This window comes from Alligator sinensis, unplaced genomic scaffold (genome assembly GCF_000455745.1).
Source record: "Alligator sinensis unplaced genomic scaffold, ASM45574v1 scaffold939_1, whole genome shotgun sequence".
NCBI lineage: Eukaryota > Metazoa > Chordata > Crocodylia > Alligatoridae > Alligator > Alligator sinensis.
In genome coordinates, this window is record NW_005841995.1 from 2,430,884 (window position 1) to 2,456,575 (window position 25,692).

Consider the following 25,692-nt stretch of genomic DNA (forward strand, 5'->3'; position numbering starts at 1 on the left):
GTCTGGTCAGCTGCAGGGGATGTAAAACATTCTTCATGCAGATGGCATCTTTGGACATTTTAGCTGCTAAGTTAATAATCATATCTAAACAGTCATCTCTCTCCCCCAAAGGCTTTTAACTTGGCCAAATTTGGGCAGCTTCTCACAGGAACAGCCTAATATTAGCAACATCAAAGGCCAGCTCCTGCCAAATTTCAATTCCATTCCTCAAGCATGGGGTCACTATAGCTCCTCAGAAGAGGAAGATAAGAATAAAAGCTGGTTTTCTCTAATATCACTCAGCAAGCAAGTCATTATGCTGAAAATTTCCAAAATAATTCATCTCTCAGCAGGTAAAAGCAGACTGGCACAGGAAATATTAATCTAAACATTGTATTTAGTGAGCAACTGAAGTTATGGTCAGCCAGAGCAACCTATAGTAGACAATGGTACTAGCTGTAAAATTTAAAAATACCTCTGAATCTATATCTTAATGAAGCCCACTTTGCTAATATTTGCTCAATTACATAGGTCACCAGCAATCTGATGATTTGAGAGGATGAAATTAAACATGCAACGAAATGAAATAGTCTAGGCCAATCTATCTGGACCACTAAAACACAAATTTCAGAATGGAAGGGCGTGTGTCCCAGTGTACAATTTAGAATTTAAACTAAATATACCAACATACCAAGTGACAATTTGTATAAAGGAAGTGTTGTGCTTCTTGTCATTCCAAGTCTATAGATACAGAACACAAGCTGCCAGAGGATTTTTCTTAAGGTAAGTGGAGAATGACATCCGAAAAAACTACTTCACAGTCAGGGCGGCTAGGAGCTGGAACCAACTTCCAAGGGAGGTGGTGCTGGCCCCTACCCTGGGGGTCTTTAAGAAGAGGCTGGATACTTACCTGGCTGGACTCATTTGAGTCCCGTTTTTGTTTTTAGGGTGAGTGGTTTTGTTTGTGTTTTTTGGGTTGTTCTCCCGCCCTGGCGGGGGGTCGGGCTAGAAGATCTATTAGGTCCCTTCCGACCCTGAAACTATGAAACTATGAAACTATGAATGAATGGAAAATGATCTGAAAGAAGTCATGAGTGGCACACGCAACCATGTCAGAATCCTAACTCTGGGCCAGCCCCAAACAGGAGCTTCAGGACTGATGCACAGGCAATAAAATAATTTGTTTCCAGTTTAAGTAAGAGGTCTTTAGAAGTAAAGCAGGCTTTTCAGTAAGTCTTACTGGAGTTGAGAATGACATTGGGAGAAGAGGGGAGACAAAAGCAGCTCTAAGGTGCTTATCATGCATCCAGTTGAACTTTTACCATAACTGTGCCCCAGAACATAGGTGGGAGCTAACAAGCAGCATGTCTTTTGGATTGACAGATGAGAATACAGAAGTGGAAGAAAGAAGTTAACCCCTTAACAGAATTGTGTTCCAGTGAACAAACCAACCCCCCAAAACACTGGTGCTCATTGCAAATGGAAGAAGACTGGCACTATTCCCAGAAACAGCTGCTTGTACCCACTTGGCAGAGGTACTTCAACAGCAATTTTATAGGCTTTAATCATAATTTTAGTTAAATAGTAAGCCTGGAATGCTGAGCTTTTGTATCTATTTTTTAGAAGAGAAAAATGCCCCAGCATGTATGCGAAAATTCAACAAAAATATTCAGAACATTTTCTGGCAAGATTCAAATATTTTATTTTTTATTCATACAGTATGAAGGTTCCTATAGTTCCCACAACATATGATGTAGCATGCAGAGGAAAAACTAAACATTCAACATAAACCATTTCCCCCACGCAAACTAAAAAACCTCATCCCCCCATTAAGGAAGTAACATTAGCACTATCTTCTAGAACGCCAGCCAAGATATGCACAAGCAAGTAAGAGAAATAGCATCTGCTAAAATGTTTGTAACAAATATTTATGTACAAAAAATTCACAAAAGACTAGGTTCCCCCTTGAAGCAGAGCACATGGCAGTTGACACTGGAACAGATACCATCACTGGCTGGGATTATAAGCCACGTACTGATCCAGAGGAAGAAGGTTACATGTAGTGGAGATTTTCGGTTGAACATTAACATTTACCAAAGTTTGGCAACATTACTTTTTTAAATTATGCAAATTATGTAAACAAGAGGAACATTTCAAATCGATCTACATGCAAAACTTCATGACATGCAAGGACACCAAGCACCTGGATTTCTCTCTCTCAGACAGAGCCCATGATGTGCAGCACTCAGTTGAAGGAACAGCTATGGCAGACAGGTGCTTGATTTAAAGTAGGTTCGTACAACCTGCACTTTCCACAGCTGATTATAAAATACCTTTTATAGAAAAACTACTATACAGGAAAGATGTACTACCCTAAAAATCTAGCAAATGTTTTTCTTCCAGCCAATAGTACCATTTGCAGAAAAGGGAAGGGATGATAGAAAGTTGTTAAATGTGTCCTGCTACTTTTATATCACACAAATATATCAAGTTACCATCCATTACAAATCATGATATGGACAAATCTAGAAAATAAAAAAAAAAGAAAAAACAACATCTCTCCAAGCAAAGGATTGGAGAAAAGCAAGAGGTATAAAATTTAGATGTGAAGTTTTCCTCCTCTATGGCATAGGTTAACAAGATTTTCCCCCCTGTATGAATCCTATATACATACATTTATTTATATATATTTATATATATAAAATATTACCAGTTATTTATGCTACCTGTAGTACTTTTTAAAAAGCAGAAGGGAAACTACTATGGTTGAAACATAATAAATTTAATGGCAAGAAACAATGCATCATCTCACTAAGCACTATATAAAATAAGTGGATGGGAATCCTGCACAATTCTATCAATCCTAAATTTGTTAAGCAAAGCACAAGAGAAATCATGAATGCACCAAACATCTTCAGATGCTGCATCTAAAATGAATCCGTAGCAACTGCTATACATTTGCTTAGGGATATTTACTAAAATGTAACTGCCCCCAGTTACTAGGTGACAGAATGAAATGGCCATAAAAGCACTCTGCAGCTTCTACATGCGCACAGGCCTAGTTCTTGGCATTAGCATCATACTATATTCTCATATTAAGTAGAACTGTACTAAAAAGTTAAGCAAAGAGACACAGTCCCTGGTAATATATTAACAGGTATAAATAAAACTTAGTCTCCTGTGTTACAGAAATGTAATTAAAGTAAATTAGCAGGAAGCAATGCTTTGTCAGCCAGTCAATATATAGAAGCCTCTGAACAGTCACAGGAAAAGGAAAACAGTTGACCTAACACCCAGTTAAAATTTTACATTCTTTTGCTATATATATATATATATATATATAAAAAACTGTGTGAAATAAAAGTAAGGATGTATAACCATATATTGAACTGTTAATGTTCTGCTTGGCACTTTATACTCTAGTTTTGTTTCTGAATCAAGTATATTAAATTAAAGCCCACCTAACTACTACCTATAGAAAGCTACATATATATCTATATATAAATACACACACACACACACATATATATATATATATAGATAGATATTTCCTTGTTATAAAAGATGATGAAAAATAAATTAAAAAGCCAACCCCTTCCCTTTCTCCACCACACTGATATGCTCTTTCCATCTTGCTGTCCTTCAGACTTTAAAGTGCTACACTGAGTTATTGAGAGAATAAAAGTTCAATAACACTTAGTTGGCTTCATGAGGCTCATGTTGGAAAATGTGGCTTCACAGAGAAAAATACTTCCATTTAAATACACAGAGAGCGTTGCTGGACATCTTGAGCAGATCTTCAGAGATGGAGAAGAAAGCAAAAGTGTTGGGTGGTGCCCTAAAAAGAGTCACACGTCTACCACCATTTTTTTGTGGATATCTAGGCCTCCTACAACCTGGAATGGGAATAAATATTAAAGTTCAATGAGAAACCAGAATTAAGGATAGCTGGCATAGCAACAAATGAACATAAATAGGTCCACACTTAAATTTAAAGCTCCATTACTTGTAGCTGGTTGCCTTTCAACTAACCCCTTGCTTTCTGGCCTCTCCACACCAATACATGGAAGGCCAAATTCACAAGTAATATTTAAAGTGCAATAAATTACAAGTCCGTATGTGTAACACAATCCACAGCAAGGAACCTGAAGAAAGAGATCCGCTTCTACTGACCTCTATTTACTACAAATTGAGATCTTAATTCGGTTTGGTTATATACTGCCCAGTTCACAAGTATGATTCAGATATGTATCATAACTCAACCACATTTTAAATTCATATTACTTTAATTCCAACTTCAAATGAAAAAAAATCCTCCTAGTCCTTCTTAGGGCCAGGGCATCAGAATTCATTGACACACAAAGGGACATTACTACCAACTCTTGGAGAGCATGGATTACAAAAGTTACATTGTTCTGATGATTATTTCCTTCTATCCCCTTCCATTTTGACATTTTTGCAATAGATCTATTACAAAGTGCTTGAGTTGGACAGCTGTCCAACAATATAAAAACATATATTCCTAGTTCTTGAGGCTGTGCATGCCTCCTACAAGGTGCCTCCATCTTACAGAGGGGGTGATCTGCCCAAGGTTAAACAATTGAGTAAATTGTTTTTTACTAGCCCTCACTAGCATCCTCAAGTTGCATCTACATGAAGAGATACTCTAATTGGAAAGAGTTTAGTGCGCCTTGTGCCAACACCTGCCAGCAACAAAGTAAATGTCAGCCAGTCTGACAAAGTACCTGATGAAACACACATCCTTACTCATTTGTGATTACTCAGCTTCCCTGTGGCCTTGATAATAATTTTGTATGGGGCCAGGATGGAAAGGAGAGGGGAGGGGAGGAAATCAGGAGAAAGTTCTCTCTTTTTAGTTCCTTGTAATGAAGAAATGTAGCTGTTGAGTTTGCTCTCAGCCAGGTCTCCAGAGAGAATCGTTGGTCTACAACTATGGTTTTGGAACCACAGCTTTCTACCATACAAACTCTTAAAATCTGCAGCCTGCATGTCTGGTTTCTCAATTTAAAAATACAGTTGGTGCACATATTAAGTTCCAGTCCATTCTAATTCAGTCTAGTTTTTTAGACCTCAAAAGGGTGTTGAAAAATGGGATACCAAAGAATTTTTAACAGTAATTTGGTTTGTTCTTTTTCTACAGACATCTCTTAGTCAAAAATGAGAAGTCTGCACCCTGAATAACTTTGTAGACTCTTGTATGATTTTCAAAGAACAGCAGCAATTAACTTTTTTTTTATATATATAATTGTGAAAAAAATCTCTAGGTAAAATTGACTTTATTACAGTTATTTAAAACTAAAATGATCAATCTTTCACTAATACTTACAGCACCGAGCTCTTCAAAGGATATTCTTCCATCACCATCCTTATCTGCATTAATTATGGTTTTGTCTACAATTTGCTGTAACTGAGTGTCTTTGAGATTGTTCCCCACCATCATCTTCAGCACCTGGAAGAGTTCCCCATTGGAGATATAGCCATCTTTGTCCATATCATAAATGCGGAAAGCAACTACAGAAAACAAGAACAATGAAAGCATAATAGTAAATATGATATAAACAGAATAACTTCCATAGGATTTGAGATGTAAAATCTGTAACTTGTTATCACTGTAAACAGCTTAGTAAAATATATACCGTTTCAGTGGGACAGATCATTAGTCTCCCAGAGTAAAACTCTAAGAAAAAAGCAGCAAACAATGCTAGAGACAGCAGTGAACAATTCTACAATATTTTATTCCATATGTTATGGTTGTAGCACTGACTGTAAAAGCATTCCATTAACATGAACTAGAAAAACCTCAAACAAAAAATGTCAGCCATCAGGCAATACATTAACAAGGAAATGCAAGACCATGGCCTTCTATTGTACAGATGACCAGCCTGCCATCTTCCCCCTCTCACTGGTAAATTTACAGGAAGCTGTTTCACATAGTCAATTAGGCTAGGAGATTTTTAAACGTTTACAGGTAGCAGCTTCCCTTTCTGTAGCTATATTATAGCTAGGTCATTACAATGAATACTAAAAGAAAAAGCAAAGATGAGTACATCTGCTTCTGAAAAATAAACTGATAAAAGCTTGCAGAAACAATTTCACTGTATTTCACTGGGTTTCTTAGTTTCACTGACCAAACAAATGTAAAATGTAATTTCTCTACTGCTATAAGCAAAATAATGCACTTTGTCCATAATGTCTATAAAGGTATTAGCTTTGCTTCATTTACTCATTGCCTCTTTTTGTAAAGGTGTTACTGATCTCCACAAAAACATGAAGTCACATCTTCTTTCAAGAGATTTCCCAACCTGTCCTGACTAATAGACTTTTGTGAGGATCATGATTTCCTCCCTATGGTTAACTTAAAAGTATATTTTAAAATATATCAGAAAAAAAAATGGTATGCTATGAATTCAAGGTACTTACACCTCAACTTCTGCTCCTTATCCCCTTTGACACTGAACTGGGAGACTCCTTCTATAAATTCTAAACAATACAGAACAAGGAAAGCATTTACAAATCAAGTGTTTTAAGACATGCTTATTCCATTTACAAACCAGAATACTGAGAAATTACAAAAGGAAAGATGCTTTAGAAAAGCCTACATTACTGGAATTATTTCACAATAGGGTTGACTTGAGAAGAAATACTGTATTTATGTACTTAGAAGAGGGTTCCTAGCTTTTTTCAAACAGGAAGAATTAAAAAGTTATGTTCAAAGAACACAGACTAATCCAAATTAACATTCACTTAAAAATTCAGATATTGGACTTTTGAGGGTATTTGATGTTTCATGAAGACCAAAAATGCCTAATGTAATGACTTCAAGGTCTGAATATTCAATTTGTATCAAGAGTAAGTCCTAATCTTGCCCTTGGGTAAGGAAGACATGAATTACATTTAAGATGGTCTTAGTGTTAAACAGTATTATAAACAATCTTTAAAAAGATGTTATAGCTAAAATAAGCATTAAGTAGTGACATCTGTTTAACTACACAAGCTACAAGGCCATATGATTTCAAGAGTCAGATCTTGAAACCCTTACTCATGTGTGTAACAGTGAAGACAAAACGTACAGGTACATTGGACTGGGCCCCTGAAAAAGACTTCCTGGAGTTCTGTAAGGTAAGAAGCTGACCTAATTATAGAAAGCCTTCTCCTAACCAAATACTGGGGAAGTATTTGAGTGAGACCCCGTAAATAAAGCACAAAGGCACTGTATCTACATTTAATTGGAGGAAGCTGACTATATATTTTTCCCATTTTATGATTTATATTCTAACAACAATAAAATCTCCAGATTGGTCTGATGCAAGGTATATTAAAGTATATGAGTGTGAGCGAGACATCAGACCAATTTGGAGATTTTATGGGAATTATTTGAGATTTTGCCAACAAATGATATATAGCAGAAATGAATAAACTATAAATATCTGTATGCTGATTCTGGTAATGCAATTAGAAGCTTTTTCACAGATGTGTCCCTCCCACTGTTACTATGGTCCACTTTGTCAGATACTGCAGAACATTGTGGGGAAACTTGCACTTTTCCCAGTTTGTGTTGCAGCGTGAACCGTTGTAACAATGGGGATTTTTTTCTGTGCAGTGGATTGAGACGCATTCATTTACATAAGTATGTCCAGAAAGCAACAGCAGCATTTATTACCACAGGACAAATATTTGTTTTCCATCACCTTTTCAACAGTTTTTGGTAGCTACATTATGAGAGCTCAGACTCAGAAGCAAGAAAGTAACTCTCTGTCATTACTTAGTTTCTGTAAGTGTATGTCAAGTTATTACATGCACTGCTTACACACACACACGCACACACACACGCAGTGTATGTAATAACTTAACATACGCTTACAGAAAAAAAATATTATGTTTTCAGTCCTGAAATTAAAAGTTGCACATACTACAAAACTGTTCCAGGAAACAGTCCACTTGCTTGTCTAGGGAAAATGGTTCAGTAGTGGACCACACCTTTACTACTGAACAATTTTAAAATTAGGTAAATACGTAATAAAACAACTCCAGGAAAAAATGCTTTCCATTATGAGGAAAGTTAAAATTTGAACTTAACAAAAAAGTGAACAATCTGGAGCCACATAGTTGGATAAACTTCGAAATTTACTGAAGTAAAACTGAAACTATGCATTTATTATTCTCTCCTATTCCATCACTTCTTTCATTTTACACTAACATAGACGGCATATTTTCTAAAGCCAAGATGAATGTTATTTTAAAACAAAGGATAATCAAATTACTATTAAAACAAAACAAACTATATAAAATTATATTAAATTTTATGCTACACAGCTAACTAAGTCCATTTTTATAAGTACGTATATACATGCACACACCGTATTCATGGTAATGGTTCACATCACTGATGTGAACTTCTTCCCCCTAAAAATCTGATTACTTAGTACTTTTGCTTTTATGAATTTTCTCAGTTTTGAGCAAAAATTAGCAGCTTGTGAGGGAAAATATCATCATATATAAACATATCTTACCTTTGAAGTCCACTTCTCCATTCCCATCTGTGTCAAATATGTCTATTACTCTCTGTACTAATGGATTCTGTTGCAACTCGGGCAAAGACATGAACTCTTCTACACTCAAGGAGCCAGAATTGTCCAAATCAAGCTTCTTAAATCTCTTTCCTAGACGTTTAATCTCATCCGCATCAACTAAAGGGGGGCAGGAAAGAAAACCTGTCCTGAGAAAAATTCACCGCACACATGCAATTCATATTCCTCTCTGATGGTAAGTTGAAGGTACTTCTCTAACAGCATCAAAATCAGTATACAATTTTTTGGAAGGTTATATGCTACAGCCTCCATCTTAACTAGTTTTCATATTTAAAAAAAAACAACTTTGGATTCACTAGGTTTTTATAACTTACCATATTTTCTTCCTGCGCCAGCCATAACACATTTAACCTTGTGACTTATTAGAACTACCATATGCTGACTCAAAGCTTTAAAGGATTGATACTGCTTAGCCAATTCTTATGGTCACATGGCCCTACAATATAAAGAGACCAGACTAGTCCCGGTCCTGAAAGCAGTTGTTTCTTTTATTTACAATTAGCTCTATAAAAAGGCGTAAACACAAAACCTGTCAATGATTTTCTAAAAAGCAAGAAATCAATTATTCAACTTAACAAAATTAACCTAGTATTTTAGAAAATGCAAAATAGCCTTGTAATAGTTTTATATAAAGCAGAAAAAGCGCATGACAAATATAATTAGGCTTACTGCCACAGTGGAATACTTACTACATGAATAAAGGTAAGTATACTTACTGACAGATGCCCACAGCAAAACAACTGCAATTTTACTATTTAAAATACCCATAGTCTTTAAGAAAATGGCTTTGATCACCTCAAAACCAGAATACTCCAGAGAAGCATACTTAGTTTCATAGGGTCAGAAGGGACCTGAAGAGATCATCTAGTCCGACCCCCTCCCGTGGCAGGAAAGAGTACTGGGGTCAAACAACCCCGGCCCGATGTTCATCCAGCCTTTTTTTTTTTTTTTTTTTTTTTTAAAAAAACCCCCTTGGGGGAGACAGCACCACTTTCTTTTGGAAGTTGGTTCCAGGTCCTAGCCACCCCGACAGTGAAATAGCGCCTCCTAATGTCTAGCCTGAAACTACCCTCCGCTAGCTTGTGTCCATTGCTTCTTGTAACTCCCAGTTACTTCATCCTCCTGTTATTTTTCCCCTGAAATAAAGTGCTTGTGTACTGTTAGAAGATCAGATTATGTAACAAGTCCCAGGCATACAAGACAGAAAAGGGCCCCTATGCTCTGTTCACAGGTAACTCTTTGTCTAAAAGGGACCACAACACACACACTCTGACCTCTCTCACATGCATGTGATGGGAGCAGGGGAGATGAGTACACCGTCAATGCCTTGGGCCACTGAAATAGCAAGGAATTTTGTTAGGTTCAAATAAGCTTAGATGGTTGAAGGTGGACTACACCCTGCACTACAAGAGGAGGTAACCCCCACCATCCTCACCAATCTGACTGGGAAAAAAAATCTTCCCAATACAAAGTCTGATAGTGAGTTTGACCCTGAATACATGACATCATTCAGTTCCTGAGAGGTGGGTTATAACTTATAAGCATAGTAGAACCCAGATACTTCACAAGGTTAGGCCCTTCCCTTCCCAATACTCAAGTTTAAATTTAAAGCAGTGCTACTGGAGTGAAACATTTTGTTAATTTAAATCTTCAAGCACTATGGTAATAAATTTCACGGTAGTAGCTATAAAGAAATAAACATCAATAGTACATCCTTCACAAAGGAATAAACATTTCATGTCGTTAAATAACTTAAATGTTACTTAATTTGTGATGAAAACAGTCATAAAATTATTTCACATATTTTGTGGAGTAATTTTGTGGCTTATTTCCAATTTTATTACACCATTAACTGCCCAAATGTCCAGCCAGGATACTATTTAAAACATGACTAACTGGTTAATCAGGTCTGAAATGTAACATCTGCCCAGGTCCTCAATGAGCTAGCACAGGGCAGTCCAAATGGCAGCCCACAGGCCACATGCAGCCCTTGAGGGGTTAATATGCAGGCTCCTGGTCCACGTACTGCTCCTCCCATCACAGTCCTGCTGCTGCTGCCAAAGTCTTCAGGCTTTATCCTTCATCTTCAGAGGGTGGGCATGGTCTGCAGGGCCAAGGAAGCCTGTGGCAGGAGTCTCTGAAAGGACACCAGCCCTGGTGTGATGTAGCAGGGGTCACTTGCTACAATAGCAGGTGAGGCTCACACAGCACAGCGGAGTAAAGGAGTCCAGCATGATGCAGCAGGGCAGTTCACGCAACAGTCCATTCAGAGAGGGTCCCTGCCATTCAAATTCGACAGCTCTGATCGGACAGGTAAGACCAGCCAGGAGCAGATTTGAGTTCTTAGTGAAATACTATACATTTTATCCATCCTTGGAATAAGTGATGCAGTCCTCCTAACCTTTTTACGTCTGCATTCTTCACAATCTTAATATTTCTAAGATGCTGGATATGAAGGATATTTCCTCTTAAAGGGATGGTGGAAGAAGAAAGATTACAAAAGGTAATGCATCTATATTCTTTAAATGGAAAGGAAAAAAAAAAAAAGAGAGTCTAGGTCATATTAGCCAGGCCTAAGAACAATTGCTTTCCCAATCACTCTGCACCCTTTATAATCAGTCGCCTGTCCTCCTCACTTTAAGCCAAAACTAGGAACAGAAAATTAGAACATACATATATCTTTGGCTATTTCTGTTACTGTGTACTTGCCACTAGCATACCCTGTTCCTGTTTCTTGGCAAAGAGCTCAGGGATCTCACTCAAGATACAAAGCTGACCATTGTAAAATGGCTTAGGCTGAATATGGAAGTATTCTCCATGGACAGTGTTATCTTCTGAACTAAGCTATATGCATGCCAAGTTCAAAACAAGCATAAAAGGAGATGTACTTTTTTTCTTTTCCCAAAACAGTCATGTTATAGCTTCCTTTTGCACATCTGCCTGTATGTAAAAACAGCATGACTGTTTAGGCCAGCCTGTCTGGCCTGCTAGCATAACCTCTTCCAAGACTGGTTAACTGTCTTATCTAGAAGCTAAAAGATCCAAAAGTTTGCAAGTCTATTACTGTATGGCAGGCTTCAGCTCAAGCTGCAGAGTTTAGCTTTTAAACTCAAAGGACCACAGGTTCATTCCCTGCAGGCAACCCAACCAATTTCAAGTCTGTGTACATACCACACCAACTATAACAGTTGTGGGCCTATGAACTTAAGGAAAGCTTCCATGACTAGTGGAAAATGTAGGCCACGCACAAAAGAATGGATGCAAGGAAAAACTTCTTTTAGTCAAGTGCCAAAATTTTAGAACAGGCTCCCCCAGAGGTGGTACAGTCACCCACCCTGGTGATCTTCAAACAGCATCTTGACACCCACCTTGCTGGGGTCATCTGACCCCAGCAGTCTTTCCAGCCCACGTGCAGAGGGGCTAGACCCAATGATCTGGTAAGGACCCTTCCAGCCTCCAACATCTATGAAACACTGTACTGTTCTTCTATGCCCTTTAAATTGGCTAGATCACACAAAAAGGTTTGTAAATCTGCTAAAAACTAAGGTATCTCGTCCTTTACTCCAAAAGGCAGAGACTTCTACTTAGAGATCCACTGGTTTCAATATCCAAAGACAACCAGTCCCAGAACATTACCAGCAACCAGAGCCTGGAGACCAGGTAGTTAGCAGCAGGAGTATGCACAACCAAGGGAGAAAGCTAAAAACAATAAGGCCTGAAGACAACTTGTTGCCTACCAATCTGGCTGAAACCAAAATTTATCTGAGAGTTTTGTAGTTAATTTGTACTGGTACATGTTGACAAAAGGCAAAATGAAGTACTCTTCAAAAACAGACACTTTCCCCCGCTGCCAGAGACTGAAAGGTCTGTTTTTATTTCAGTGCTGAAAAAGACCACTCTATACCCATGAACTTATCTGTACTGAACAATGGCTTTTTAATTTCAGTTTATGTAATTAACCTTTGGATTGTTAATGTGCTGCATTCTCCACTCCATCCCCACCCAACCTTCTGCCCAGAATGAACACTATAAAGGGCATGGCCCTACACAGTAAGCTACCACACAGTGCCAAGAGAACGTCAAATGGCTCTAAACAAAATTTCCCCCACTCAGCTTTATTAAGGTGCTGCAAGGGCCACCACACAAATGAATCTCCACTTTTCATTAAGTGTTTCATATAGCAAAATGAACAAAACATCAAACAAAATGTTCTAGTTCCATTTACAGTGTGAAATTCCCCAAGCATCACCAAATAAAACACTTGAAGTGTGAAAGTACTTTTCACACTTTTTTTTTTTAATAGTCTATAAGTACCCATCACCAAAATTAGAAGCAGGCCCATGAATACTGGCCAGTATGATATACATTCCATATCTATGATGCAATTTAAAAAAACCCACCCATTCTCAACTCTCAAGCATGGATTAAGCAGGAGATTAGCATCAGGTATCTTCACCTATCCTTATGCCACAACTCAGACACTCAAACTGAAAACTTTTAAAAGAAGGTTAAGTGCATAGACAGGGTCATAAAGCTGGAAAAAAAACCATGAAAGTGGGCAGACAGCAGGAAGAATAGTACTGTATGAAGAAAGACAAGATTAAGAGCATTTAGCAAGAATAGGAGAGCACAGGATCTCAAAGCAAATATTAAACTGGAAAGTGTCAGAGAACAGATTGTAAGGAGGACCAAGAAGACTAGTAACAAAGGGTTCTGTGAGTGGGGGATCAACTGGAAAGAAGCCAAAGAATGGGCAAAGGACAGAAGTTATCTGTGCGCTTAATGCTCCAAAAGGCCAAAAAGAAAAAGTTAAGAAACAAATGAACAGAATAACTATTTAATGAGCAAGAATGGAAAAAGAAAGAACACAATGCAACAAACACTTTAGAAAGAGTCATCTAAAGTGACAGAGGTTAAAGCAGAGGCCTCCAACCTTTTTAAGATGAAGATCACTTTTTGAAGTAAAGGTCAGTCCATGCATTGAGCTTGGATTAACAGCTTCCCAGGGCTTAATCTGGGCAATAAAGCCGTGGTTTTGGGCCACGCAGCATTCTGCGCGGAGGGGCGGGACTAACAGGACTCCTCGGCCAGAGGTGTGAGGGGCCCTTTGTACTTGACCTGCAAAAATGGCTGCTCAGACTGCAATCTGCCCGCAGAATTAGCTGGCAGCTGCCTTGAATTCAGTAGACCCCTACATCGAAGTTATTGTTCTGCAAACCATCCTCACAACAAGGTGGCACATTCCACCTCAAAAAAGCGGGGCACAAATTTCACCACTCCTAATTTTCATTTTGTTCCCTAAGAATTTTACAGCATTAATATGCACATTACTCAAACGCTAAGAAATGAATGTGTGGATCTGCTGCAACCCACACTTCATGAGAATGGTTACTTTCTCCAAAAATTGGCTACAAAGCCAGGATAGCTGGTAGCTACAAGCAACAATTCTTAAAATTTAAAGACTGAAGGAAAACATTAAACGCCACGACTAGGGGTATATCCCAAACTGCCCAAAATATTAATTATAGATGGTAGAAAAGAGTATCCTTAATCTAAGCACGCACTGACGCCACAGAAAGGGTTTAACAAATTCTAACCCAGTTGAAATAATGTTCCAGTGAAACCATTGCTTTAACAGATCCTGGCAGTGAGAAGCCAATACACTTTTCACAGACTTCTCAAAAGTACAACTAAAGAATATTAACAAGTGAAGTGTGTAAACCAATTTGAAACAGTTAAATAACTTAAACCAACAAGATGTCTGACGAGTGTCTCGTAACATCCTTCATAAAAAGGATGCTCACTGTCTTTAATCAACTAAAGGGACCAAACATTGTCAAAGGAAATACAATCCAAAGATTTCACATGTCCCAAGATTAGACAGAACATGGATTTCCATGAGAGTTGTAGACCACAAACATGTGATGAAAAGAATGAGGATCAGAAAAATCCTGAGGCCGTTCTAAGAAATGTTTTCATTACTAGTGTGCTGGACTTGTCCAAAAGTTCATTGTTGACCAGCTGTATTCAATTAATAAAATATTCTCCATTCCTATGCAATGGTAATAGGACAAACAGTATTAAGCCAATTAGTCTTGCCTTTAAATTTACTATGCTGGCATAAACTCTTACTAATACACAGCGGCAAGGCTGAATCAAACGGGACGTTTCCCAAAAAGTCAGTCAAACATGGTGATAAGCTTCTAGATCATGGCAAGTATGTGCAATGAGAAAGAAGAGAGGGGATTAGCAATGACTGAGACTTCCATTTTGCTCAAAAGGAAGAATTTCTGTTTTAGGTATGCTTTCATCTCTGGTTTCAGCACAGTCATAAAAGGAGCTAAAGAAATAAAGATAAGCATAAAAATAGTAGTTTAGATTAGAGAGGTAACCTAAAGAAAAAACAAAGATTCCTTGCAAGATATCAGAGCAAAAGAGCAGCAGTACAAAAAGTTTGAAAATAAAGTTCTGTTAAAACTGGCTATCCCTGCTCTCTATCCTATCACAAGCTTCTTTCCCCAGACACTCTGCCAAACCACTGGCTAACTAACTCTTCCCATACTTTTTATGCAACATCATCTTAAATTATTAAAAAGTAAATGAATGGCTCATCAAGCTTTGGCAATTTCTCCACTACAAAACTTACTATTGGCCCAGAGGAATAAGACAAACTTACCAAATCTAAACACGTTTAACCTCACATACAGGCACTTAAGGTGCAAGTTATTTAGGGCCTACAAATTAATCCTATTGTTTCAGAGTCTAAGTTGTTGCTTGCCCTCTAAACTGGGGGTGGGCAAAATACAACTCATAGGCTGAATCCAGCCTGCCAACTGACTGTATGAGCCCGTGGCTGTCCCCATGGTGCTCCACATGGGGCTAAGCCCCCTTGCCCGCTTCTACCCGCACTTGCTGACAGCACCACCCTGGCAGCCACCTGGGTTCTGCTTAGCTCCCCCTGCCTCCATTGGCTCCTCCATCTCCTCCTGCCCCAATGCACCACTCTGGGCAACAAGTACTGTGGGGAAACAACAGCAGTTATGGTGGTATGTGCCAGGCAGCAGATGCCCAGCCGGGAGGCGGGGAGGGCAGAGGGCAAAGCTGCAGCTGGGCAGCTCCTGCCCCAGTGTGTGGGGCTCCAGCTCCAGGCTGCCTTCTACCCACCCCATCCCTTCTACACACAACATACAAGAAGGGATTGTATATTGTGTGTAGAAGGGATGGGGTGGGTAGACTTCATTTTGAGCTATTATACAATCACTTCTATAAAACAATACTTAAAAAAAAGAGACAAAAAATATTTTTTGAATAAAATTAAAATATTTCATAGCAAATGTTTAATTTTTAGTAAATGATGTGTTTTTTTTTAATCTATAATCTGTTAAAATTATATCTTCTGAAAGATTTTGTGTAACCCTTGACAGCTCACCATAACTTAAGTGGCCTGCCAGCTGAAATAATTGCCCACCCATGCTCTAAAACAGCAGCACTCTACAAAATGACTGACATTCTTTGTCCCTGTTTTTCTTTATACAGCCTGTATCTCAGGTGATAGGTTGGGGACTTCAGCCAAAGCCACCCAAGGTAATCAGCCAGAACACAGTTCCTCTGCCAAGCAGAGGTTTTCCTGAAGTTTTCCTTATGATGCACCACAAAACTGACCTTTCTGTAGGCTGAAAATTAAGATGAATCCTCCCTCATTGCTTACTACCTACACTTGAATACAATACATCTACAAAGAGAAGGGTCCCAAATTCATTTCTGAAACTAGTTCTCTAATTCTGTGAACTTTGTAGTGTTAAAGAAATTACATTGTTTTAGTGTCAATATTAAGTTTAACACATTTGCTTGAGTTTTAAAAATCTATTGCTCAAGAAAAAAGGGATTATCGTTTAGTTCACTTTTTCCCCCATATGAACTGATAGTTTTTTAAATAAATTTCAGTTCAAGTAGGATTCAGGTTAATTATATATGATGAGTAATGGGACTTTTATTAATGATATTAACTTTACTCCAAATCTTTAAATATTGGATTAAAGGTTTTATAAAACCGTTTCAGGTTAGTCTTAGAAAGCTTGATTACTCAGTTAAGCAAGATTGACTGTAGTGATTACTAAATGCAGTTTTTTCCAAATTAGAAATACACTGCTGTATCATAACCAATATTCAGATCTTGTCCAGTATTTTTGCTTATACCAACTACTTCAGAGGACAGTGCCAGGAGAAAGGCATAATGAAAACAACAATACTAAGCCAGAGGGTCACAAAAATATCTTTGCTACCTTTGGTGTTCATCAGAATGTTTTCTTTGCTATTTCCAGTTAGCATGACATCATACTTTTTATTTATGCAAGTTTGTAATAATTTTAATTACTAGTCCATTAGCATCAATAAAATCCTACAAGTTCATAGGTTAATGATACACCACATATGCTCACCAACAGTTTTCTAAAGATAACAGCTTGTGGAAAAATGTTTATTTAACAAAAATGCTTGAACTGCCAAAAAATAGATGGGCAATGGTTTTAGGCACTGTAACTGGAATATTCCATAGTATATCTATCTTTATAAAGTGTCTTGAAAATAGTTTTGTATTTTAAAAAAAGGTTATTAATAACTCATTGAACAAGACTAAAGACAGAATTTAGGACTTATTTAATTAAAGTGCATTTTTGTCTGTCATTTCTTCCGTTAATTGCTGGTGTAATCTACTTGTTAAAACATTCTTGCCGTAGGAGTTTAAACTTTATAAGTCTACTGTTTATATGAAACCGAGTGGCATATTGTTAAACAACAGATTTCCGAGCAACAGAACTACTCTCCAAAGTTAATTAATTGTTTTCTGTTAAAGGAATTTTCTCCTCTAATCCTCTTGAAAAGCTACACAGGATTGATCCATATGGAATTCTTCCACACATGCACACAGACCCTTCTCACCTATGGTAGTTTTGCTTCTTCTGTACACAACTTTTTTTCCTATGCCTAGTAGTAATTTGTTGTCTGTCCCCGCTCCCCATCCTCCACAGTCTCACAAGATTCAATTCTCCATCCTTTAACCACATCTGGGTTAGACCCTGAATGGAATACGAGTCATGGAATACCAAATATTCGCTACACCCATGCAAGTTCAATCAGAAGTATTTGTTTATTCCAACTACGTAAAACAGCCGTTACTATCCAAATGGAAATGATGACTGGTGATAGCAGCTTGCAGTGATTTTACTGACAGAACCAAGAACCCAAGTGCTATCCAGAGAGCAAGAAAAAAGGGTATTCCAGGGAGGTCCTAGCTCACAGCAATAGGAGCTCTGAAGCAATAAAGGAGAAATTAACTTTTCACATTAACTGAAGCAGTCTGAGACTTTGTGCATTCATCTGTGCTCCTTGAGTGCTGGCACGAACAAGCATTCTTCTAACTCCACATTGTAGAGCAGCATTTCCCAACTGGTGTGCCATGGCACACTGGTGTGCCATGAGGCATGTCCAGGTGTGTCACAGAATTTTGGGAAACTGTGCTCTAGAGCAGTGATGCTCAACTTTTTGGTCCTGTGCACTAGCATTAGGGCCCTGCATTGCTTCAGTCCAGCCCCATGTGCCAGCACTGGGACCCACACCACCTTAATGCATTAGACACAGGCTGGGGAGTTGAGCATCCCTGCTGTAGAGGAGAGGTGGCTAACCTGGGGCACATCTTCTACAAATGGCACAGGCAACCTCTGTTTGAGACACATGGCAGAATGAGTAAGGGACAGAAAGCACAGTGGCAGAAAGGGCAGGAAGCAGAAAGCCGATCAGCAGATAGGGCAGGAAACACAAAGCAGAGCAACCAATTAGGCATGGAGCACAGGGCAGGGGGCAGAAGGCAGAACAGCAGATCAAGCGGGGGTGGGGAGGGGGGAGAAGACTGTAGTAGAACTTAGGGAGGGTGCAATACTAATTTGTGGCATGCATGCCAAAAAGGCTGGCCCCCACTGCTCTAGAAGCTTTTTGCATAATAGACTTCCCTAGCTGGCTGAAGTGAAGATCCAAAACGCATATTTTCTGCCCTTCTAAAGCTTTCAGTAGCATCATCTCTCCGCATTTTAAAGAAATATGGACTAGTTTAAAAGAAAGCATCTCTACTACCACTGTCATAAGAATTTATAGAAAATATAAATGTGAAATATACACGGAAGCTAATGTCTCATCAAACCTTCTGGTCCATTAGTTAGTTGCCAGTCTTCACAGAAAGAGCACTAACCATCTACTGCTAATTTCCACTGGAGCTTCCAGAAGATGCAACATGGCTACAGAGATACTGGCTTTTAAATGGCCATTAAGAAAAAAAACTGTCTACTATGGGCCATCTGGAAATAACAAATTATTCAACAGTTTAAGTGAAGAAAATTTAACTATTAAATTTCTGCTTGCTTTCATGTTTTCACTTTAAAGTTCTTGTTAGGAACTCCAATTTCAACAAAATTAAGTACCCTCCAATACAAGAAATAATATTATTTAAAAAATTCTCTTCAGTCCCAGTAGCTAATTTAACAGTTGACTGGAATTCTACAGACTTAATAATAAAAAGAAAGCTATTTTGCATTCTAAGTTCTTAGCCCCATCCTGGGTAAGATTAGAGAATTAAAGGCTCTTTGTTCTAAAGCCACAAAACATGCCCAAGAGATTTTCAGAGACGTATAGTTTTATTTAAGTTTAGTAGTTTGATACCCAGGTTGAGCCTCACAGGTATTCTTTCTATAGGATGGTGATGGGGAAAAGGAAAATCAATACTCCAACCCAGAAGGTTTTGAAAGATTTTGTTTCTGGCAATTTTGTTCATACGTGCTAATCGGTGCCAAGATACTAGTATAAACAGGCGCTACAGAACTGACTTATTGACGTGCAAAGAATTTTGTTACAAACTGGTTCTGAAATGTGCTGCATGTTTAAAAAAAAAATAAATGTCACAGAAAAGTGCTAATGACATTTTTCCAGCCATCATAAGCCATGGACATGATCACTGTGCCATAAATAGTAAGGTCAAAATTTAAAAGCTACATTGAAGTTAAGCTCCCTGAGATCACTTCCCTATCGAAGACTACCATCGACTTCAATGAGATCAGGCTTCTTAAATCTTATTTGTGTGTCCAGATAAGTATCAGATTTTTCAAAGTATTATGCACCCTGCATGCTTTGTGGCAGAATACAGTGAACTTCCAATAATCTGAATCCTTACCTAGGTGCCTACTTTAGTACTTAGAAACCTTGCCTATATTTAAATTTAATGAATAAGCTGAAAGATGTATCAATGACAGTAAACAGTTGACTAAGTTAGATTTTCTTTTAAAAAAAATACAAATCTGAATTTTTGAATTCATCAGCCCAAACCTGTTAAAAAACAAAAAACAAAAAAACCCAGAAAAAACCCCCTCTAAACTTTGGATAGCAGTTGTGACAAGAAAAAAAACAGGCACTAAAATGAATGTTAAATTTAAGTCTCACACTTATTTAAGAAAAAAATGTTTCCTGAGGAATCAAAATGAAGAACACTTTCAACCAAAGCTCTCACTTCTACCTACAGTCTCGTCCAATTTACATATCTAGTGTTTCAGAGTAAGCAACCAAGACAGCCATTTCAGTCTTTGAGATCAAGTTTCAAAAAGATGATGCCCTTGAGAATACATTAAACCACTTGTCTTGTATATGCTTACACACAGCTGGCCTAATCTTCTTCATTACCTAAGAAACTGTAATGGGCACATCTGAAGTTGGAAAAAAAAAATACTGTTCTCACATGGTCAAATAAAGTATATTATAAATTATACTATTTTCTTTATGGTTTTTTGCCATGATAGAAATTCTACACAACCTGGTCTTCAGAGTGTAAGATTATTAAAAAGTTTAGTAATGTCCCCTCAGCCTCAAAAACAGATGCCAAATATAAGGAAACTTGTTACATCTGTAACCCATTTGGCAGCTGGAAGTACGATTATTTCAGAGGTAGGCACTATTAAATGGTGCCTTCTTGGCTACCAACGTAGGCCTCCTATACATGTGCAGGGAGCCGGCTCTGACGCATTAGAAATCGAATCTGCTGGAGCACTTAAATAAACATGCTCCTGTAGATTCTGGCATCACGTGTATTAGCATCCCCGCACCAAAAAATGGTGGCAGGGTGCTCATTCAATGAGCTTTAGTTCAAAGCGCCCCATCACCATTTTTCAGCAGGGAACACTGATACATGTGATGCTCAAGCACTTAATTAAAAACACTCGCTAATTAAAGTGCCCCCGTGCACCCCCCCAGAACACATGTAAAAATGCCCTTAATGTTTGTTACCCTTTTCCACGATAAATGAAATCTGTACTTTTTTTTTTTTTAAGTCACATATACACTATCTGCATTTCTCCATTCCAAATATGTTTTTTACTTTAAAAAAAAGCTTCTTGTACAGCTCTCTTCTGTGTGAAGATTTATTAAAATTGGCATCTTATTTTTGTGAGACTAGGGAGCTCTAATGAATGGAGTACATTCATCATAATTATGATGCAGCACACATCAACAAGGCACAGACCCCTTAGATGAAGTACTACTAATTGGGGAATCTCCCAAAAGCTTGCATATGCGTCTTGCGTGTAGAATTTCAACAGCAGACTGTTTGTTGACTTCTTCAGACTTAACTGCTTGAAAGCAGTATGCATTTTTAGCATTTATATGAAGAATCAATTAATTATATGACCACAGACTGATACCAATACAGCTATCACCAAAGCCTCTGGAACACATTATATTTAAGGTGTGATTAATATGTTAATTGAACCATACATAGAAACAGTGATAGACTGTTTTATAGCATTATAAAGCAGCAATGCAGCCACAAAGATATTCCACGTATTTTTGCCTGGCACCATCATTTTCACATGTAGAAGCTCCATGCCAATGCTGACATTAGGCTGACTGTCAGCATCAGCACTGGGGCAGTGGTTGGCATCATGACTGGGCCAGCTCTGGTCCCACTGCTGAAAGTGGACTGCTGGGGAAGCAACTTGCAGGGTTCCACAGTACATGTGTGGGACAAGGCAGGGGGGCTGTGAAGCAAGACACTTTAAGACGCTAGGTCAGGCAGGATGACTGCCTTGCCATACAGCTCACAGGGAGCTGTAGAGCAAGGTATTTTAAAAATCCTAGCAACAAGGACCCCCAGTACCAGGGAGAGACTCCCCAATCCCAGGTCCCTGTATGCTTCTGGGCTGTAAACACAGTACTTAAAAGGTCCTGCCACACACCCCCATCCCCCTCCCCGGGATCAAAGAGAGGGTCCCTGTGCACAGGGACATGTGCAGTTTTTGGACAGCCCCAACACATGGGAACCCTGGGACTAGGGAAAGGCTCCCTGACCCTGGGGTCCCCATGTGCAGGGATGCCTAAAAAACCATGTGTGCAGCCCAGGCTACCCAATCCCAAGGTCCCAGGAAGGAGCCCCTGGTTTACAGGTGCCAGGGTAGGGGAGTAAATTAACTCAAAAGTGACATAGCAGGAAGTGCAATTGTTGGAATGGAGGATTATTAGATCCCATTGTCCCACTAAGAGGATATCTGTCAGTCTCTCAGAGGTATAACCTATGGAGACAAACTCGTGATCCAGTCTGAAATAGTTTCATCTTTGGACTTGCTGAATTCTTTAACTAGTGAGTCATCTCCTGTCAAACACAAGGGCAGATGGGAGAAGAGGATCAGATCATCTGCTGTTACATATCTCAGGTAAAGCAATTAGTCCTAGGTTGCCTAAAGCAGTGGTTCTCAACCTTTTTTGTACCAGGACTCATTTGTAAAACATCGACGGCCCATCCCAACCCTGTGCCCCTCACTCCCAACCTGCTGTCCCCATGCTCCCAGGCCGCAGCCCCCACAGTGTATAGGTTGGGGACCCTCCTAAGTAGTCCTTTGCATGCTGGAACAGCCTGCAAGGGAAAAGCCACAGCTTCCCATGTTTTTCTCCTTTAAAGGAGAATCCATTTTTAAAGTTTGTTCATAACCCTTGCAATACAGTCTTGAGACCCAGTTTTGGGTCATGACCCACAGGTCGAGAAATGCTGGCCTAAAGGAAGTTCTATTTTAATCTGTTGTTACCCAGGTTTTTATTGGTGATCAGCTATATTACACTGCTTAGGGTGCAAAACAGATGTCATTTCTCCCTAAAGACTAGAATCCACTGTTCAACTTGAAGTACCTGTGAAGCATGCCAGATCAAGTGTGCTGGCACTTTTATGCCCAGGACAATGTCTAAGTTAACTGTGCTTCACACACGTCAACTGCAAGTCATTCCAGGGACAAGCCTGTCAGCTTGCATGCTCTCAAGGGCCACCTGCTGTCAGAAGAGCAGCAACACGGCTTGGACAGGCTAGATGTGTAAATGGCTTAATTTCTTGTGTTACAATTCAGGATAGAAGCCAGAACAAATCAGAACTGCCTCAAATGCAACTACTTGTGGAATCCTATGGGGACACCTTTCCTTGCTGTGCTATAAAGGAATGTCCCAAGGTAATCTAACTACAAGTTTCCTCCATTCAAAAAAGTACTAATTCTTGGATGCTGAGAATGGCTTGGCTGTCATATGGTAGGGACATTTGGGGCATTTTTTGAAGTTTCTAATAAGCCCTCCAACTCTCCTAGGGTTAAGTAATAGGAGTTTGAAGAAGCTGCAGTTATTCTGAGGCACAAAGAAAAGATTTTGCACCAATGTTTTCTGCTCTGCTAGAAGAACACATTGCCATTACAAAAAAAAAATCCTTTAGATGTCATTTAATTCTTTTAACAAAGGTACACAGCAACCCATAAAGTTAGGAGATGTCGGCTGCAGAAATCTATTACAGTTGGAAAATCTGCATTTCAAATGAAAGATCAAAATATAATGTGTATAGCTGCATTTACTTTAAGCATATGTTTAAAGCATAACACTATTGTGCAGTGAGTGCATTGTTAAAACAGACTAACATACTTGTCACGTGCAGAATAATGTTTACAAATTGCTGATTTTTTCCTATTTATACAACACAATTCTAGTAATGTTAAAAGGCACTGAGGACTTTTTAAAAAATGTTCTGCATTAAATGAAAAATGTATATAGAAAACATTATTCTCTGATACATTTTAAATAGTTACTTGGTATATGTGTTTTATGGTTACAATTGGAATTCATTATAATATTGTACAAATACTGAGTGAAGCATAATAAACCACTACCCAGAGATCTTAAAAACAATTTGTAAGCTCAAGATTTGAATCTTCAAACTAAGAAACAAAAGGAAAGTTTACCAAGCTTTGCACAAAAGTAGTCTGTCAGATGCACACATTTTCAACCCAAAATAAATTATTTCAAAGGTTTATGCTGCAATTGTTTTTTCTCTTAAATATAATTAACACTGTACTAACTCAATACTTTTCTTCTAATTTTTCTATAGATTTAGGAAAAATATTGCTTGAGTACTTGAAAATATCAAAACCATTTTAAGTTGCTGTTTAATATTTTAACCAAATAGAAAAAAATTAAAGAAACCTCCAGGTAATAATTCAATTAATCATTTTTTTTTAGAGAAAAACGCAATTACTTAATTCATAATATAACAGTAACTGCAGAAAATCTGACACTTCTCAAAAAGGGCAAATGTTTAAATTATATCCTGTTCTATCTTGAGATTAGCATGAATGGAAGTTGCATAAATAAATCCCTCTGCAGTTTTTTTTTTTAATTAATAAAAAGATAACTAGAGTAAAAAGGCAACAAATATGAAATTAGACTTACAGTGCGAGCACATTTCCAAAGGGTAGCTTGCTTCATTTCCCTGAAATATACAAAATGATTACAATTAGTCACAAAACTGGCTAGTGGTACTAATATTAAAAATGTCAACATGTATTTAAATTAGGTCATATATATATATTTTTTTAACCTAACAATAATCAGTATTGTTCTATTTGGATGATTTTACATTATCAAAAAAGCACATAATACATTTTAACTATTTGTCATATAGCAGAGAAGAACAGTTAAGGATTATTTCAAGGAAAAATATTAAAGAGGTTTCATAGGGACCAGTAACTTCAAATCTAAATACTGAAGATATTTTGTCAGTCATTCATACTATTTGCAAGCAAAGTAACATGATTTAAATAAACTTCAGAACGTCACACAAAAGATGCTTTATGATTTTATTTAAATTCACAAAGAGGAAGAACCTTACACTGGTCAGCAGAAAAGTATTGGAATAGCCTCACCCACATTTTGCACATATCCACACAAAAAAAGCACAAGCAATAAATATGGCACAAAATGTTCTTTTCCATGGATCTGGATATGGAGTCTGAAAAACTTATGATTTGAATATGCAAGTGGTACCATGTCAATGTACCCCATAAATGTAAAAGACTAAAATATACAAGAACTTAATTGCACGAGAACAGAATCATAGAAAATGTTAACTCTAAAGACAGGAGTGGTCAACTTGAAATATGTCTCTGAAGTTTTGTAACTGTTACAGAACACTAAAGAATACTAAAAATTCAAGTAGGTTTGCTTTTTTTCTATTTAAAATTTTCTTTATACATTCGACTATACTTGGCATACTCATTCTTTTCCTGAAGTCAGTCAGCAAAAGAGTACCTGTTAAGAACCTCCTATATAACAACATAAGCGCACACTAAAGAAAAGTATGCAGAATTTTTTAAAATGTTTCTTAAAGTGATTTTTAAAACAGGACATTGTTTGAGGATTTTGCTACCCAAAAAATTAAATTAAGAATCAGTCTATTTAAAAATTCAATCGATAGTATTCAGCATCCCATTACAGACCAAGGGTATTTAAAAGTCAAAGAGCATAGAAATAAAGATTGTTTGATGAAAAAGAAATCCTACATTTGGTGCAAGTGCATGATGTCATTCCCTAATAATGGTGGGAAAAGGGTAGAGCAAATCTCAAATCTAGTTCTCTTTCTGATAGTCAGTCTCTTTTCAAACAACATAGGCAGTTTTCTGCCTGTATTTTGTGGGTGAATTAAAGATGTACACCCTCCTTTTTTTCCCCTCAAATGTTTATTTGCAAATAGAAAAAACTTTTATGAAGAGTTAGG

At 37.9% G+C, this 25,692-nt stretch overlaps 1 protein-coding gene across 1 annotated transcript; it reads right to left on the reverse strand.

Moving 5' to 3' along the window:
• Window positions 1-1,656: 1,656 nt before the first annotated feature.
• On the reverse strand, window positions 1,657-24,436 carry PPP3R1 (protein phosphatase 3 regulatory subunit B, alpha). Its single transcript, XM_025201453.1, has 5 exons — window positions 24,369-24,436; window positions 8,511-8,687; window positions 6,421-6,480; window positions 5,327-5,511; window positions 1,657-3,875 (listed from the first exon to the last, which is right to left on the reverse strand). Exons 1-5 carry the CDS (start codon window positions 24,379-24,381, stop codon window positions 3,828-3,830), a joined length of 483 nt encoding a protein of 160 aa, XP_025057238.1. The 5' UTR covers window positions 24,382-24,436; the 3' UTR covers window positions 1,657-3,827.
• Between the last annotated feature and the right edge of the window lie 1,256 nt (window positions 24,437-25,692).

What these genes read in the sequence shown, in the direction of transcription:
- PPP3R1 (XM_025201453.1), bottom strand. An exon ending in TAAGGAGCAGAAGTTGAGGT is followed by an intron (nt 5,512 to 6,420) that starts GTAAGTACCTTG and finishes TGTTTTCTGTAG; the next exon opens with TTGCTTTCCGCATTTATGAT. An exon ending in CCTTTGAAGAGCTCGGTGCT is followed by an intron (nt 3,876 to 5,326) that starts GTAAGTATTAGT and finishes TTCCCATTCCAG; the next exon opens with GTTGTAGGAGGCCTAGATAT.